Source organism: Doryrhamphus excisus, chromosome 3 (genome assembly GCF_030265055.1).
Source record: "Doryrhamphus excisus isolate RoL2022-K1 chromosome 3, RoL_Dexc_1.0, whole genome shotgun sequence".
Classification (NCBI taxonomy): domain Eukaryota; kingdom Metazoa; phylum Chordata; class Actinopteri; order Syngnathiformes; family Syngnathidae; genus Doryrhamphus; species Doryrhamphus excisus.
This window is the reverse complement of record NC_080468.1, coordinates 16074543-16090155: the sequence shown is the minus strand read 5'-3', so window position 1 is coordinate 16090155 and position 15613 is coordinate 16074543. Positions and strand designations below refer to the sequence as shown.

Sequence of the window (15613 nt, the reverse complement as noted above, 5' to 3'; positions counted from 1 at the left end):
AACAATTGACAGGTTTTACGTGACGTTCAAATAAGCGTATTCGGAAAAGTCGGAAAATGCATCATAAATGTGCCGACAACTGATTGTTTTTAATGTGTTTGGCGGTATTTAAATGTTTGGCCCAACCCACCTAGTGTCATACCGGAAGTGCCTCTTTGGTCAGGTGGTTGCAAACCAGCAAAACACCTTCCTACAGTCTTGACAGAAACTAGTTGGCCCATTTAATTGTGTAATGTCGCCCTCTTGTGGTGAGAAAGAGCAGCTGCCACACAGCTGTGAAGCCAACACGTGGCCACCGAATGAGTCAGAGCCCCTCCCTTCCGGTTGACAGGAAGTGGTGTACTTCATAGTAAGGTATAAGAGCACATAGTTGGGTTGATGGTTTTAATAATCAATCAAAGTTGGGGTTTAGAAGCAGACAGGAAGTAGATTTGTTTGTCCTGCTATCAAAATAAGATGGAAGTGCTTGAACACTTTAATACTGTCTCTTCAAAATAAAAGATCATCCAGCAAGGTAGGACCTCGTAAACTTGCCAAAAAGAAGCAAAGGGATTTATTTGAGGCCACCTTCAAAAATAAAAGCCCTAAAAGACGCCGTATCCGTCGCTGTGTCGCGCCGCCATGGCGAAGGTGGCGGGGTAACCCTCGTAGGCGGCATAAGCGGCCACATCCTGGCCCAGAGAGACCGCCTGCTTCAGTTGGGAGGCAACGGCCGACGGCGCCGGGCTTGCCAGAGCGTAACCTGAAAAAGACGGACGTGCCTTCACTTCCCGCAACGCGGCAGGACGCCATCTTGCCAGCGTGTTAGTGGTGGGTACGGACCTTCACGTACCTGGGAAGGTGACCGCAGCCACGGCCTCGGCGGCGCCCTCCGCTTGCAAGCCGAGTGCGTGCAGCACGTGCTCGGCCGCGTGCACCCTGGCTTCGTCCACGGCAGCGCTCAGCTTGGCGGGCGTGAAGGGGGGCCTGCGGATGCAAGCAAGTCAGTCAGGTGACGCTGACAGGAAAGGAGAAGTGGCGTTGGGGGGCGGGTCCGTACGTGTTGGCGAGTGCGGGGATGCTGATTTTGTACAGGAAGAGCTGGCGCTGGTCGGGCCCCATGGCCGAGTGCAGCTGGTACACGGGAAGACCCCAGTTGTTCTTCTGACAGAGCTCCTCCAAAACCTGCGGCGACAACTCTTCAGGTCACGATGTCACCCTTGGTTGGGGGGGAGGGCGGCATGGCCTTTTACCTGCGGCGCCGGTTTAATGGCGCCGACCTTCAGGCTCATGGCGGCCGGGGTGATGGGGGTCAGCTCCATGCCGGGCAGCAGATCGTACAGCTTCTCCTCCGCTTGCTTGTCCGCTTTTGCCCTGAAGGAGGCCCCGCCTTCACGGCACATGGCTCCGCCTCCCGCAGCGTAGCTAAGGTAGCCCCGCCCACCCAGCCCCCGCACCCCAGCGGCCCCTACAGGTACAGTCATGTAAATTTCTACAGGAGACCGAAAAGGCAGCGAAATCAATGAAATCACCTCGAATCAAGACCATAATCGTCTGAAACACACGAGAGCCGAGACGGAACATTCCGGAACATTCTCCATCTTTGGTGATTTAAACGCTCAACTGGAGTTTCCATCGCCACAAGACCAGCGTTCCAACCGGAACTTTGGGAATCTCAACATGTTAGTGTCCAATGTGCTAGCTAGCATAGCATAGAACGTGATTATTGGTTAGCAGAGCATAAGCTGTGCTTGTTAGCATATAACATGTTCATTAGCATAGCATAGCATAGTGCAGTACTTAGCCTAGCATGGAACAGCTTAGTTAGCATAGCGCAGGTCAATTAGCCGGTCTTGTGCGTATGAAAACAACCAGCAGACGTGATTACGTACAAACGGAAAAAAACACAAGACGAAATTCACCTCACCTCGAATCGATGGCGTCCTGATCAAACCACGCCCCCCAACGTGACCTTTGGCCGCCGGGAAGCGGAACTGACCCGGTACAGCGGTGTAGGCCTGCGGGGCGTAAAAAACCGGCGCACCGAGGTACGCCACCGAGGGATCGTACACCTGAAGAAGGAGGGAGAGAACCGCCATCAAACATCCTCCATCGTTGACTAAGTGAACGTCCTGTTTAAGCCCCTCCCACCTGGCCCAGGGTGTAGGCGGCGTAGTCGGCCTGCAGGAGTGAACTTCCTCGTCCTCCCGTTCCTCGCGTGTGGCGCACATAGCTGTCCTTGTCCACGGGCTTGGCCAAGGTCACCTCGATGGGCGACCCATCCAGAACCTGAGATTAGCGACAGAGGGTAAACGGAGGAAGGCGGAAGGTTCGATGCCGGAACCTACCTTCCCGTTGAGGGCCTCCATGGCATTGACGGCGTCCTCGCGGTGTGTGAAATGGACAAAGGCGTAGTCTCGGATCTTCTTCACTCGCTCCACCGCGCCTGCAGTACTGGGGTCAGAGGTCACAAAGGCGGCGCGTTGGTGATGTGTTCACGGTCACCTGCTTTGAGGGCGTTGAACTCCTTCTCGATGCTCTCCTCGCTGGTCTGCAGCATCAGGTTCCTCACATACAGGATCTTCACTGTCGCCATGGTGTCCTCGTCCACTTCCACCTCAGGCTCCGCCCAATCCACCGCGATGGCGTGACCCCACAGTTGGATGCGGCCTGTGAGGACAAACAGGAAGTCGCATGCGGGAGCATGTGGCGGACGCCGTGTCGTTACCTGGCAGCAGTTTACGGCGAGCCATGGCGGCAGCTCGGTGGCTCTCGTACTCCACAAAAGCGAATCCTCGGTTTTTGGATTTATCGGCGGCGCTGGGATACACGATGACGTCCACCACGCCGTCTGTCACTTTCCTCATCTCGGTGAGGATCTCCTCCCGCTTCTTGCTTTTGGGAATCCCGCCCACAAACAGACGGCAGTTGTCGACGCTGGCGCAGACGCCCAGGAGGCGGCCGTTCCTGGAACAGAGGGGGTGGAGTCAAAAACGTTGATGCGTGGCGTCATGGCGACTTGTCCGCCAAGGTCACCTGATCTCGTAGTTGTTGAGCTGCTTCATGGCCGCCCTGGCTTCCTGTTTGCTGGCGAAGGTGACGAAGGCGTATCCGCGATTGTTCCCGTTGAAGTCCATCATCATCCTCACCTCGTAGATTTTCCCGAACTAAGCAAGCAAACAGGAAGTTGACGTGCTAGCTCGGCTTAGCTTCCTGGTATGGCGTCATTCCCACCTTCTCGCACAGAGGAACCAGTTCGTCTTCAAACAGGTCTCTCGGGAGTTTTCCCACAAAGATCTCACTTCCTCTTTCCGGGGGTGGGCCGTCCCAGCCGGGCGGGGGTCCGCCGTAGCGCCGCTGGCCGTTTTCCTGAGACGAATAGCGTTAGCTCGGACGATGATGAGCGACATACGGCCTCCTCACCTGTTGCAGACGATATCCTGTCCGTTGTATCAGCGCCCTTAGCCCCGCCTCCTTCTGCATCCCGGCAAGGCCGTCCCCTCCTGCTTTCTGATTGGTTTCCATTGACTTTGATTGACAGCTTAGCAAATCAAGCTAATTAGCGGCGCTCGCTGCCAAAACAACAACAGTAAAGGTCAAAGGTTGCCTCGTCTTGACCCGCGCGGCCATGGCGTGTCGGACGCAGGTCATGTAACCGCCGCGCTCGGGAGGTCATGTGACCTCCTCATCCACCAATCTGGTAGCGGGGCGGTGTGAGGTTGAAGGTTGCGATGATGAGCGACGATTAAAAGATTGGTGATAATTAATATGATGAAAAGTCATAAATAATCATTCAAAATCAGGTCAAAATGACAAACAATAAAAGTGGTGAAGAATTAGACTTAGACAATAAGGACTAATAAAAACATGAAAAACACACACGCTTAGCATGTTAGCATGTTAGCTTGTAGCTTGACATGCCGCTGTCCTGCCTTCATTCCCCCCCCCCCCCCAACATTCCGCTCCCGCCACAACTACATGAACTCCTTCCTATGCTTTTATTTCTAGCTTTACGTCCTTTTTCTGTTTGTTTGCATGAAAAATGGAAAAACCCACCTGAGCAATTTCAGAGATCACCCTCCTCCACTCACACCTGTGTCATTCTGACCGCTCTGTGTGTGTGTGTGTGTGTGTGTCTGTGTGTATGTGGGGCCATCATATCAAACTCCAAAGGTTCACTGTCTTGGTGTTAGCTTTACAAGCCACCATTAATGTTTAACCTGCTGCTATCTGTGCACACACACACCACACAAACACACACCACACAAACACACACACCACACAAACACACACACAAACGCTGCGTGTGTGTTGTCCTCGGTATATCATTTTCGTGCGAAGATGTCATTTGTTTTGACAACTGAGACTAACTAAACAAGAAGGTTTAAACTGAGTCACAACACTTACTTAAACTGGGCACTGCACACACACGCACACACACACACACACACACACATACACACACATACATATTATTTGTCCGACCTCTGCTGGGGGTGTTCAATAATCTTTTAAAAATAATAACAATAATAATGTGTCAAAAATATAGGGCTGTCTGTCTATCGATTAAAATATTTGATTGTGATTAATTGCATTTTTTGTCCATAGTTAACTCAGTTAATCCCATTTAATCGCAGATAGAAATATGTTTTTTATTATAATATGACATATAGTATTATATATTTTATATATTATATATTATTATATATAACATGATATGATTATCTGTAATATAAGTATGGGAAATCTTTGTGGTAAGCGATTCGATGTGCAACTACAAAGATGATTACATCAAATTTTATGTAAAGGGATTTAACAAATAATAATAACAATATATAATAATAACAATAATAATGTCAGTTTTAATAATAATAATAAGGAAATATTAGGGCTGTCTATTGATTAAAATATTTGATTGTGATTAATCGCATTTTTGTCCATAGTTATCTCTGAGTTAATCACATTTAATTGCAGATAGAAATGTTTTTATCAATAATATTATATATATTTTATATATCATATATATTATATTATATATATCAATACATTCAGAAATAATTATTATAAAAGATTTGCCTCGATGCACCTTTCCTTTCTGAAATGTACAAATGAAAATACCCAAAACTTAGGGCAATAGTCAGAAAACATTTCATCCAAACTGCAAACTCAATATAATCTTATTTCTCTTTTAAAACACATTAAATACATATAAATTCATCATTATATTACAGTTAATATTATTTTATTGCAATACTCTAACTATTCATTTGAAATCCCCCAGTTTTTAAATGTTTCGTGCGAGCTGCGATTTGTCCTACTTTTTTTTGACAGTCATTGAACGCACCTTCTACCGTTCTCCGACGTCCAGAGGGATGTATGGATGTATTGGGGTGTATTAGGATGTATTTCACCCCTTTTTCTTTCGCCTCATACTTGCTACCGAATGCTGATACTATGTGGGAAGGCATCAAGGTAAGATTTGGTGACTTTGAGTGCTAATGTGCATCATTGTGATACAAAAACAAAGTCCACCAAGCGGGATGGTGGCTCTCTATTCATTTAGTGCTTTTCATTCCATGTTGTTCCTGCCATAGTTCGATACAATATATCATAAATAGGATCAATCACATGGCTATAATGTACATATGTTTTACCCAGATGTTGAAAATCGTCCCCTAGCTAGTTCCATGCTAAATGGCTAATGCTAGCACAACAGCCACCGTCATCACGTTTGACAAGCCCGCCAACCGTGAGCCGTGCTTCAATCAAACTACGGTGGGGGCCGAGGGTCATTTTATGAATAATGTGCTATAACAAAATAAATAAATTTTCAAAAACAATAAAATATTTAATTTCGAAATCGTTTTCAATACTAATGTAATCTTTAATAATAATGTACTATGCAATAATAATTATCATTATGTAATAATTAATCATGTTATCTAATAATAATAATAACGTCATTTTAATCATGTAAATAAATTGTTAAATAAAGTTTGATACATTTTGAATAATTATGTGATTTCTAATAATAATGTAATTTTATTGATAATAATTGAATCTACAATAAGTACTTTAATCAAAAATAAAAATATCTAATAATAATGCTCTCTAATAACAATAATTTCATACTTAACAATGTAAATAAAGTTAAATTTGAATACTAATGTACTTTTTAAATTATATAATTACAATAATAATGTTATCATTAATATGTTAGAGTTTGCAATAGCCTTTCATAAGATTGATATAATGATTAATAATAATAATGATGTTATTTACAATAATAATTTCATCATTAATCCTAATGTTATCTTTAATAACAAATTAAATTAAATTTAATTTAATCATTCGGACTTTTTCCGTTTCAAATTGTTGTGCAGCAAAATCATCTTCAAGGACTCGATGTGTGTGTGTGTGTGTGTGTGTGTGCGTGCGCTTGTTATGACTCCACACGCACGCACAAAGGTCATGTGACAAAGCTGATACAGAGTTACGTGACAAATACAAATTTCTGATCAAGTTAGTTGTTTGCGGTGACATCACTTCCGGCCCGCGAGTCCGTCAAGGTCTGCATGAAAGGGGGCGAAGTCCTGAGGTCAGGACTCAGGTCCTCGTGACGGAGCTGCTTTTAGCATCGGAACCTCTCAGCAATGTTTGCCCCTGCTAAAATTAGTAGTGTGTGTGTGTGTGTGTGTGTGTGTGTGTGTGTGAGACATCATAGAGACATCTTGAGCCCTGACAGGAAGTCTCCAGCGCCACTCTGGTCAGTCAGTAGGCTCGGTCTCGGACTCCACCAGGTTGGAGCGTCTTGTTGCAAACTGAGCTGAAGGATCAGAAGAGTCTGGAAGTGGACCTGGAGGAACCCGCACAGAACCTTCTCCTGATCAACAATCCAACCAGACAGAAGTGACGGAATTCCAGGTTGTTCCGTCCGATCGGGACATGCGTGAGCTGGTTGCGGTTCCGGCGGGACGCCATCCTTCGTCCCCTTCCATCCCTTCCTTCTCCGTACAAACTTCCAGGAAGTTCCCCTTCTTCCATGTGGTCAAATGCTGCAGGTACTTCGGAGCTGGAGAAGACCAGCAGAACCCCTGTGACCTCTTGACCTTTTGATGTTTGTCTTCTTCCAGGGACGAGGCGGAAGACGGCGTCTTCTTTTCCCGCCTCCAGCTCAGCGACTTTAACGTCATGGAGACGCTGGGAGTTGGAGGCTTCGGACGCGTTCAGCTGGTATGACTCCACCAAGCACGACTTCTCCGAGTCCAAACGCTCGGTCACGTGACGCTTGAGTGGGCGTGGTCTGCTCAGGTGCAGCTGAAGAGCAACCAGGCGAGGACGTTTGCCATGAAGATGGTGAAGAAGCGTCACGTGGTGGACAGCGGGCAGCAGGAGCACGTCCGTTCGGAGAAGGTCATCATGAGCGAGACGCGCTGCCGCTTTGTCGTCAGGTCGGCTGTTAATCTGAGCTCTTTCAAAATAAAAGCGCCCTGGCGCCACATGATCTTGTGTCCACGTACAGGTTGTATCGAACCTTTAAGGACAGCAAGTATCTCTACATGCTGATGGAGGCGTGTCTTGGCGGCGAGCTGTGGACTCTCCTGAGGGACAGGTAGGACAGGAAGTCTTCTTCTTCTTCTTCTTTTTCTTCTGTGTGATATCTGGAAGCCCCTCGCTCTTCCAGGGGTTCCTTTGATGACACCAGCAGCAGGTTCTACACGGCATGCGTCCTCCAGGCTTTGTCCTACCTTCACGCCAAAGGAATCGTCTACAGAGACCTCAAACCCGAAAACCTCCTTCTGGACAGTCGCGGATACGCCAAGCTGGTACGTTCGCTGTGACATCATCAGGTCACCTGACTTAAGAACTGCATGCCTTCTCCAGGCGGACTTTGGTTTCGCCAAGAAGATGGGCTTTTCCAGTAAGACGTGGACCTTCTGCGGGACGCCGGAGTACGTGGCGCCGGAGGTCATCCTCAACAAAGGTCACAACCTCTCAGCCGACTACTGGTCGCTGGGCGTCCTGATGTTTGAGCTGCTGACGGGCAGGTGAGACGGACAGGAAGTGGAATCCATCATTCCGGTTCAACTGTGTTTTCCTCTCCAGTCCGCCGTTCTCTGGTCCGGATCCTGCAAGGACCTACAGCGTCATCCTGGGGGGAATCGAGGCGGTGGAGTTCCCGGAGAAAGTCGCAGAGAACGCCGCCGACCTCATCAAGAAGCTGTGCAGGTAGGCGGCGCCCACCGTGTCGAGCCACGCTTTCTCTTTCAAAATAAAAGCTTCCCGGACTCCCACCCCGCAGAGACGAGCCCAAAGAGAGACTCGGAGGTCAGAGGAACGGCGTCAAGGACATCCAGAGACACAAGTGAGTCACATGACCATCCACGCCCGCATCGGTGAAGCAGTGACGACTCACATGCTCTTCCTGTCAGGTGGTTTGACGGCTTCGACTGGGAACGCCTAAAGAAAGGAACGCTGACTCCGCCCATCACGCCTGATGTGAGTCGCGGGTCACATGACGGGGTTGCCGGCAAGGATCCTGATGGTCGTGTTGTGTTCAGGTCTCCTCGGCGACCGACACCGGAAACTTTGACACGTTCCCTGAAGACAGCGAGGAGGCGCCGCCGGACGACAACTCGGGATGGGACGCCGACTTTTAGACCGTGGACCTCCAGGGTCCGAAAACCTTTGCAGAACCTTCTAAAGTGGACCGGACATTTTCTAGAACGTTCTTCTCCTTACACACACACACACACACACAGATTATCAACTGATTTATTTGCATAAAGTTTTCACTAATCTTTCTCTGATTGGCGGTTTCCTATCTCAGCTATGAATACAGGAAGTGGCAGGGGTCAGCGCCAGCAGACGTCACTCGTAGTAAAAACTCGCCACCACTCGGAAGACGTCCGACACGCCCTCGTAGGACACGATGACGGGCCGCAGGCCTTTCATGGTCTTGTAGTGTCCCGAGTGTTTGATCCTGTAGGCGGCGACGGCGGCGTTGGGGGGGATGTACCACTCCACCGTGGCGTTGCTGTGGCGGTTCGGGCCTTTGAGCCAATGAAACCTGCAATGACACGAATGCATCATGTTCTTGTCACCTGGGGAACGACTTCCTGTCCGTCACACACCTGGTCTCCCATGATGCATCGGTGTGCACCAGCGTCCAGGTGTCGCTCGTGTTGTCGTGCATCTCCACGGCAACAAAGCTTCCATCCCTCTGATGAAACACAAGAGCGAGACTCGTCAACAGGAAGTCCCGTCGGATAAATCTTCTGATCCGACATCGGTTCTCACCACGTCTCCGGAATGCCGCGGGTTCCCCGCCACAAACGTGACGGACACAACATCGCCCTGAAACGGCAACCATGGCGTCGCTTTAAGAAGACCTTTCATTCATCAAATGCATGTTCAGGGGCGGTCCTACCTGTCTGTAAACAGGAAGTACTTGCTGCAGGACTTCTCCAAAACTGCTGTTCGCCGGTTTCCTGTCAACCGGCGCCGCCGGCAGCAGATTGAAAAGATTATTCTCAAAAAACGGAGGAGGCGGACCCGGTGGAAGATCTCCGGCTTTGTTCTGGAAACATCACATGACCTGCGTTCAATGTAGGCCTTCCATGACCCGCCATTGATGCGGTTCAAGATGGCGGCACAAACCTGTGCAATGGCGTGGGCCAGGTGAGCATACTTGAGCAGGTAGGCACTGAGCGTGTGCGGGCCGTAGATGGTGGAGGCGCCCTCGTACCTCTGAATCTGAGGAACGATATCGTCATGATGTTTTCTACTTGATTGACATGTGTGTGTGTGTGTGTGTACCTGATACTCCTCATAGGTGCTGATGTAGTGAGTGTACACGTTGCTCAGGCCTGCAATCACAACCTCGGGGTCCTTGAACGCACCACCAGACTCTAATTCCTAACACATGTGTGCACACACTTATATGTACAGATTTTTCAGATGTGTGTGTGTGTGACACTAACCAGTTTGACGACTTCTCTTAACCGTCTTCCCGCCATAGTGCTGTCACACGCACACACACACATGGTCATTGTGTGTCCCAGCACCGTGTGTGTGTGTGTGTGTGTGTGTGTGAGATTTCCTACGTCATCTCTCCAGGAACAGCAACAACTGCAACGGATCCGACCGCGATGATCTGAACGTCAACAATCTCTGGGTGCCATGGCAACGGCCAGTTCATCTACACACACACATGAATGAGTGTATGAATGGTTCCATGAATGAATGAGTGTATGAATGGATACATGAATGTATGAATTAATGTGTGAATGAATACATGAATGAATGAGTGTATTAATGGTTACATGAATGAATGAGTGTATAAATAGATACATGAATGGATGAGTGTATGAATGGATACATGAATGGATGAATGAGTGTAGGAATGGATACATGAATGAATGTATGAATGGATACATGAATGAGTTCATGAATGGATACATGAATGAATGAGTGTATGAATGGATACATGAATGAGTGTATGAATTGATACATGAATGAATGAGTGTATTAATGGTTACATGAATGAATGAGTGTATGAATGGATGGGTGTATGAATGGATACATGAATGGATGAATGAATGAGTGTATGAATGAATGAGTGTATGAATGGATACATGAATGAATGAGTATGAATTGATACATGAATGAATGAATGGATACATGAATGAATGAGTGTATGAATGGATACGTGAAAGAATGAATGAATGTGTGAATGAATGAGCGTATGAATGGATACATGAATGAATGAGTGTATGAATTGATACATGAATGAATGAATGGATACATGAATGAATGAATGAGTGTATGAATGGATAAGTGAAAGAATGAATGAATGAGTGTATGAATGGATACATGAATTGATGAATGGATGAGTGTATGAATGAATGAGTGTATGAATGGATGAATGAATGAGTGTATGAATGAATGAGTTTATGAATGAATGAGTGTATGAATGGATACATGAATGAATGGATACATGAATGAATGAGTGTATGAATGGATACATGAATGAATGGATACATGAATGAATGAGTGTATGAGTGGATACATGAATGAATGAGTGTATGAATTGATACATGAATGAATGGATACATGAATGAATGAGTGTATGAATTGATACATGAATGAGTGTATGAGTGTCTAAATGGATAAGTGAAAGAATGAATGAATGTGTGAATGAATGAGTGTATGAATGGATACATGAATGTATGAATGGATACATGAATGAATGGATGAATGGACGGTCAGTTCATCTACACACACACACACACACTGTTGATTGTGTGTTTGTGTGTGTGACATCCTCCTCTAGTTCCACCCACCTCTCCTGTACTAAACAGGATTGGTTTGGGCCGGTGGCATTCCTGCGTCTGATTGGACGGCGGGCCCAGGAGGGTGTCTCTGATGCCGTCCCAAAAGGGGTCACCCTCCACGGCACCTGTACACACATTCGGTAACGGGGTATAATAGTTCCAACATATTTTTGTATTTGTGTGTCACCTTGTGTAAAGTTCAGGTCTCCTCCCCCGTCTGTGGTTCCTGCAGCAAAACTGTGACCCAGTGCGGGTTTGCAAGTCGTCACCTGAACGCATCACATCAATCATCAATTACATTCATCCATATGTGTGTGTGTGTGTGTGTTCACTCACCACATGCGTGTCATTTATGTGCACGGTGACATCCGTCATGTTAACCCACTGATGGGCGGAGCGAACGGCGCCCGTCACCTCCTCCATGGCGTCGGCGTATAGTTCCTGTAAACATGTGACACACACATGTGTGACTTTACATACATGTACATACATTGTGTCACATGACACAAACGTACCTTGGCCTTCCTGTAGATGTTGAGTCCGATGATGTTGGTGCTGTCAAACATGTCTTCACCGGGTCCGAACGCCTTACACATCTTAGTCTGACACACACACACGCTTGTTGTTTACGGTGTGTTCAAGTGCCTAAATGTACATGTGTGTGTTTGTGTATTCACCCCTCCATCAGGACACGAGCTGTTCAGGTAGTCGCAAGCTAATCCGGTGTTGACGCAGTGAGGACCTCGAGTGTTTGGACTGACGTCGCCAAGGTTACTGGAGGAGAAAGCAGCCACAAAAGCGCCCTAACACACACACACACACACACACACTTAAGCGCTTGATTGATGTCATCATGGCGTCACCGTGTGTGAGGCGTTCGTGTGCCGATGACGTCACCTGGCCAGGTAGCGCGCCTCGGTTCTTGTCCTGCTCCATGAGGTAGGCGGCGTAGCCCATGTTGTCGCTGCTCAACAGGCGGTTGGTGTAGTTCATGCTGACCGCGTGCACGGCGAACCAGCTGCAAGATGTGCACGGTTACACACGCAACACACAAACGTCTCGTTGCCCGCTACGGGGTCACCTGATCAAGCCCATGCCGTCTCCGTCCAGGTCCGTGAACTTCAGAACCACCACCTGCTTGTCGATGTTGTCGTCGTACCTGAAACAACATGGATGAGGTCTCCGCCCCCCCCTGAGGTCAAATGACTTCGCTTACAGCCGCAGCGAACCTGAGTCGCTCGTCCTGCGGGTTGTTGTTGTACGAGTGGGGGCTTCTGTTCACGCTGCTGCCATCCAGCTGGCCCCGGTTCTTGTAGACCCGACCCGGGCGCATGGTACCGTGGGCTATGGCTATACTCTGGAACAGGACAGTCCATGTGTGTGTGTGGGTCTACTCTGGACATGGACCCGCTTTGACTGGTCTTTGACTGGTCCCTGACTGGTCTTAGACTGGTCTTTGACTGGTCTTTGACTGGTCTTTGACTGGTCTTTGACTGGTCTTTGACTGGTCTTTGGACTCCAACGTTTACTTCAACATAAACTCATGCTCACTTTAACATTCACTACTTGAGTGCATGAATGGACACATGAATGAATGTATGAATGAATGTATGAATGGCTTCATGAATGAATTAACAAATGTGTGAATGACTACATGAATGAATGTATGACATTGTGTAGGAATGAATGAATGAGTATGAATGGATACATGAATGAATGAATGAGTGTATGAATGGATACATGAATGAATGAGTGTATGAATGAATACACGAATGAATGAATGAATGTATGTATCAATGGATACATGAATGGATACATGAATGAATGAATGAATGTATGTATCAATGGATACATGAATGGATACATGAATGAACGAATGAGTGTATGAATGGTTACATGAATGTGTGAATGAATGAGTGTATGAATGGATACATGAATGAATGAGTATTGGTTAAATGAATGAATGGGTGTATGAATGGATGAATGAGTGTAGGAATGGAAACATGAATGAATGTATGAATGGCTACATGAATGAATGGATGAATGGTTACATGAATGAGTGCATGAATGGATACATGAATGAATGAGTGTATGAATGGATACATGAATGTGTGAATGAATGAGTGTATTAATTGATACATGAATGAATGAGTGTATTAATGGTTACATGAATGAATGAGTGTATGAATGGATACATGAAAGGATGAGTGTAGGAATTGATACATGAATGGATGAATGAGTGTATGAATGGATACATGAATGGATGAATGAATGAGTGTATGAATGGATACATGAATGGATACATGAATGAATGAATGAGTGTATGAATGGATACGTGAAAGAATTAATGAATGTGTGAATGAATGAGCATATGAATGGATACATGAATCCACGTATGAATGGATACATGAATGAATTAATGAGTGTATGAATGGATACATGAATGAAGGAGTGTATGAATGGATACATGAATGGATGAATGAATGAATGCATGTATGAATGGATACATGAATGAATGGATGAGTGTATGAAGGGAGACATGAATGAATGTGTGAATGAATGAGTGTATGAATGGATACATGAATGTATGAATGACTGAATGAATAAGCGAGCGAGACGCACTTTGACGATGCCTGCTACCAGAGGTTGTATGGATGACTTGATGTATCCTTTGCTGGTGATCATGAAGAGCGTGTACTGGAAGTATCCACCCAGGCCTGAGTGGGTGTGCGTCCCACTCAGAACCACGTTGTCCTGGCGGTACAGGTCACCATACTTGACCTGCAAGGCCTTCAGGACCTGCTCATACACACACACACACACACACACACACACACATTGTTTGTGTTACAAAGTGTGCAGTACACAGTACAAAGTTGGTAGTAGGCAAACATAAGAGTATGTCGGCACTAGTAAAGTACTACTAAAGTACTAGCCCATCATTGTGCACATAGTGTAGTTTGTGTGTGTGTGTGTGCATGTGTGTGTATGTGGACCTCCAGGCGGAGCCTCTGTGATATCATTCCCACGTCGACAGTGACGAAGACTACTCTGTGCTGGCCATCGTCAACGATGAAGGCTCGACTGAACAAGCGAGTGTGAATTCCTGCGGCTGTCTGTTGAGGGTTAGCATAGCCCATCTACACACACACATACACACACACATGCACACGCACATGTCAGGAGTGTGCAAAGTATTTATTTAGTACAACTCCAGCAGGTCACAACCAACCAGAGGAATGTCAGCCGGGGGCCCGGTGCAGTCGGCGCGGCCTACGCCAATTAGGAAAGGCTGGTGTGGCGTTTCTGGACTTGGGGGCGGAGTCGGGTCAGGACCTAAGAGAAGATGATCAACATGGTGTGTTTTTTTTTTTTTCGAGACAAAAAGAAAGAAACATAACTCACTTTTGCCAGTCACCATCAGCGTAATCAGTGTGATGCTGACAGTCGTCATGGTGATGAAAAGCACCATCAGCATCACCTCCAAGGAGGAAAGAGCACACTTCCTGTTTGACTTCCTGTTGGCCATCTTGTTGGTCACACTGTCAGCGAAAACAACACGTTTGCACAAATGTACACAAACCTTTACACACACACACACACACACACACACAGTATGTGATACAAAGTGTTACCGTTTAAGACACACAATAAGATTAAAAATGGGGGAATATTTGATACAAATGATAAAAATATATTAAATATGTTACAAGACAACGTCCAACTCACCGACTTGCGTTTTGGAGCTCACATCAACTTTGTTGTCCTTATCAGTCGGTTCTGATCCAAAGGTCACATGATGGTCGTAAACACCCGAGATAAACAAGTCAAGGAAGGCGTGTTCATGTTCTATCATCTTCATTCATCTACAAGTAGACACAAAACAACCATAGAAACCGTATTGGTCCACCTGACCTGGGATTGTAGTGAGCACAGTCCACCACTAGATGTCCCTATTGGAACATATGTCATCAGTCTTACATGAATGAATGTATGAATGGCTACATGTAGGAATGAATACATGCATGAATGAAGGCATGAATGAATGTATGAATGGCTACATGTAGGAATGAATAAATGAATGGATACATGAATGAATGTATGAATGGCTATGTGTAGGAATGAATACATGAATAAATGAATGTATGAATGGATACATGAATGAATGTATGAATGGCTGTGTGTAGGAATGAATACATGAATAAATGAATGTATGAATGGATACATGAATGATTGTATGAATGGCTATGTGTAGGAATGAATACATGAATGAATGAATGTATGAATGGCTACATGTA

At 46.4% G+C, this 15613-nt stretch overlaps 3 protein-coding genes across 5 annotated transcripts; 1 reads left to right on the top strand and 2 right to left on the bottom strand.

Annotated features, from left to right (window-relative positions):
* The first annotated feature begins 138 nt into the window (after positions 1–138).
* On the top strand, positions 139–9990 carry LOC131126587 (cGMP-dependent protein kinase 1-like). Its single transcript, XM_058069277.1, has 10 exons — positions 139–7040; positions 7113–7212; positions 7291–7430; positions 7502–7591; positions 7664–7805; positions 7864–8027; positions 8086–8208; positions 8282–8344; positions 8412–8478; positions 8541–9990. The coding sequence occupies exons 1-10, from the start codon at positions 6925–6927 to the stop codon at positions 8637–8639; spliced, it is 1104 nt and encodes a 367-aa protein (XP_057925260.1). The 5' UTR covers positions 139–6924; the 3' UTR covers positions 8640–9990.
* On the bottom strand, positions 371–4158 carry a1cf (apobec1 complementation factor). Of its 3 annotated transcripts, none has more exons than XM_058069258.1 (13): positions 4036–4158; positions 3403–3551; positions 3214–3348; positions 3016–3146; positions 2708–2946; positions 2485–2649; positions 2328–2425; positions 2131–2268; positions 1907–2051; positions 1233–1471; positions 1040–1164; positions 833–966; positions 371–742 (listed from the first exon to the last, which is right to left on the bottom strand). In XM_058069258.1, the coding sequence occupies exons 2-13, from the start codon at positions 3502–3504 to the stop codon at positions 585–587; spliced, it is 1809 nt and encodes a 602-aa protein (XP_057925241.1). In that variant the 5' UTR covers positions 3505–3551; positions 4036–4158; the 3' UTR covers positions 371–584. The 3 variants fall into 3 exon arrangements, with proteins under 3 accessions (XP_057925241.1, XP_057925242.1, XP_057925243.1); XM_058069259.1 differs by having other exon boundaries at positions 1233–1447; XM_058069260.1 differs by having other exon boundaries at positions 595–742; positions 823–966.
* On the bottom strand, positions 8790–15164 carry asah2 (N-acylsphingosine amidohydrolase 2). Its single transcript, XM_058069256.1, has 20 exons — positions 15045–15164; positions 14721–14857; positions 14548–14651; positions 14312–14455; positions 13938–14114; positions 12545–12672; positions 12397–12474; positions 12213–12333; positions 11993–12118; positions 11831–11917; positions 11503–11584; positions 11325–11440; positions 10086–10180; positions 9963–10002; positions 9799–9897; positions 9640–9735; positions 9410–9559; positions 9280–9336; positions 9114–9202; positions 8790–9049 (listed from the first exon to the last, which is right to left on the bottom strand). Exons 2-20 carry the CDS (start codon positions 14842–14844, stop codon positions 8851–8853), a joined length of 2112 nt encoding a protein of 703 aa, XP_057925239.1. The 5' UTR covers positions 14845–14857; positions 15045–15164; the 3' UTR covers positions 8790–8850.
* Between the last annotated feature and the right edge of the window lie 449 nt (positions 15165–15613).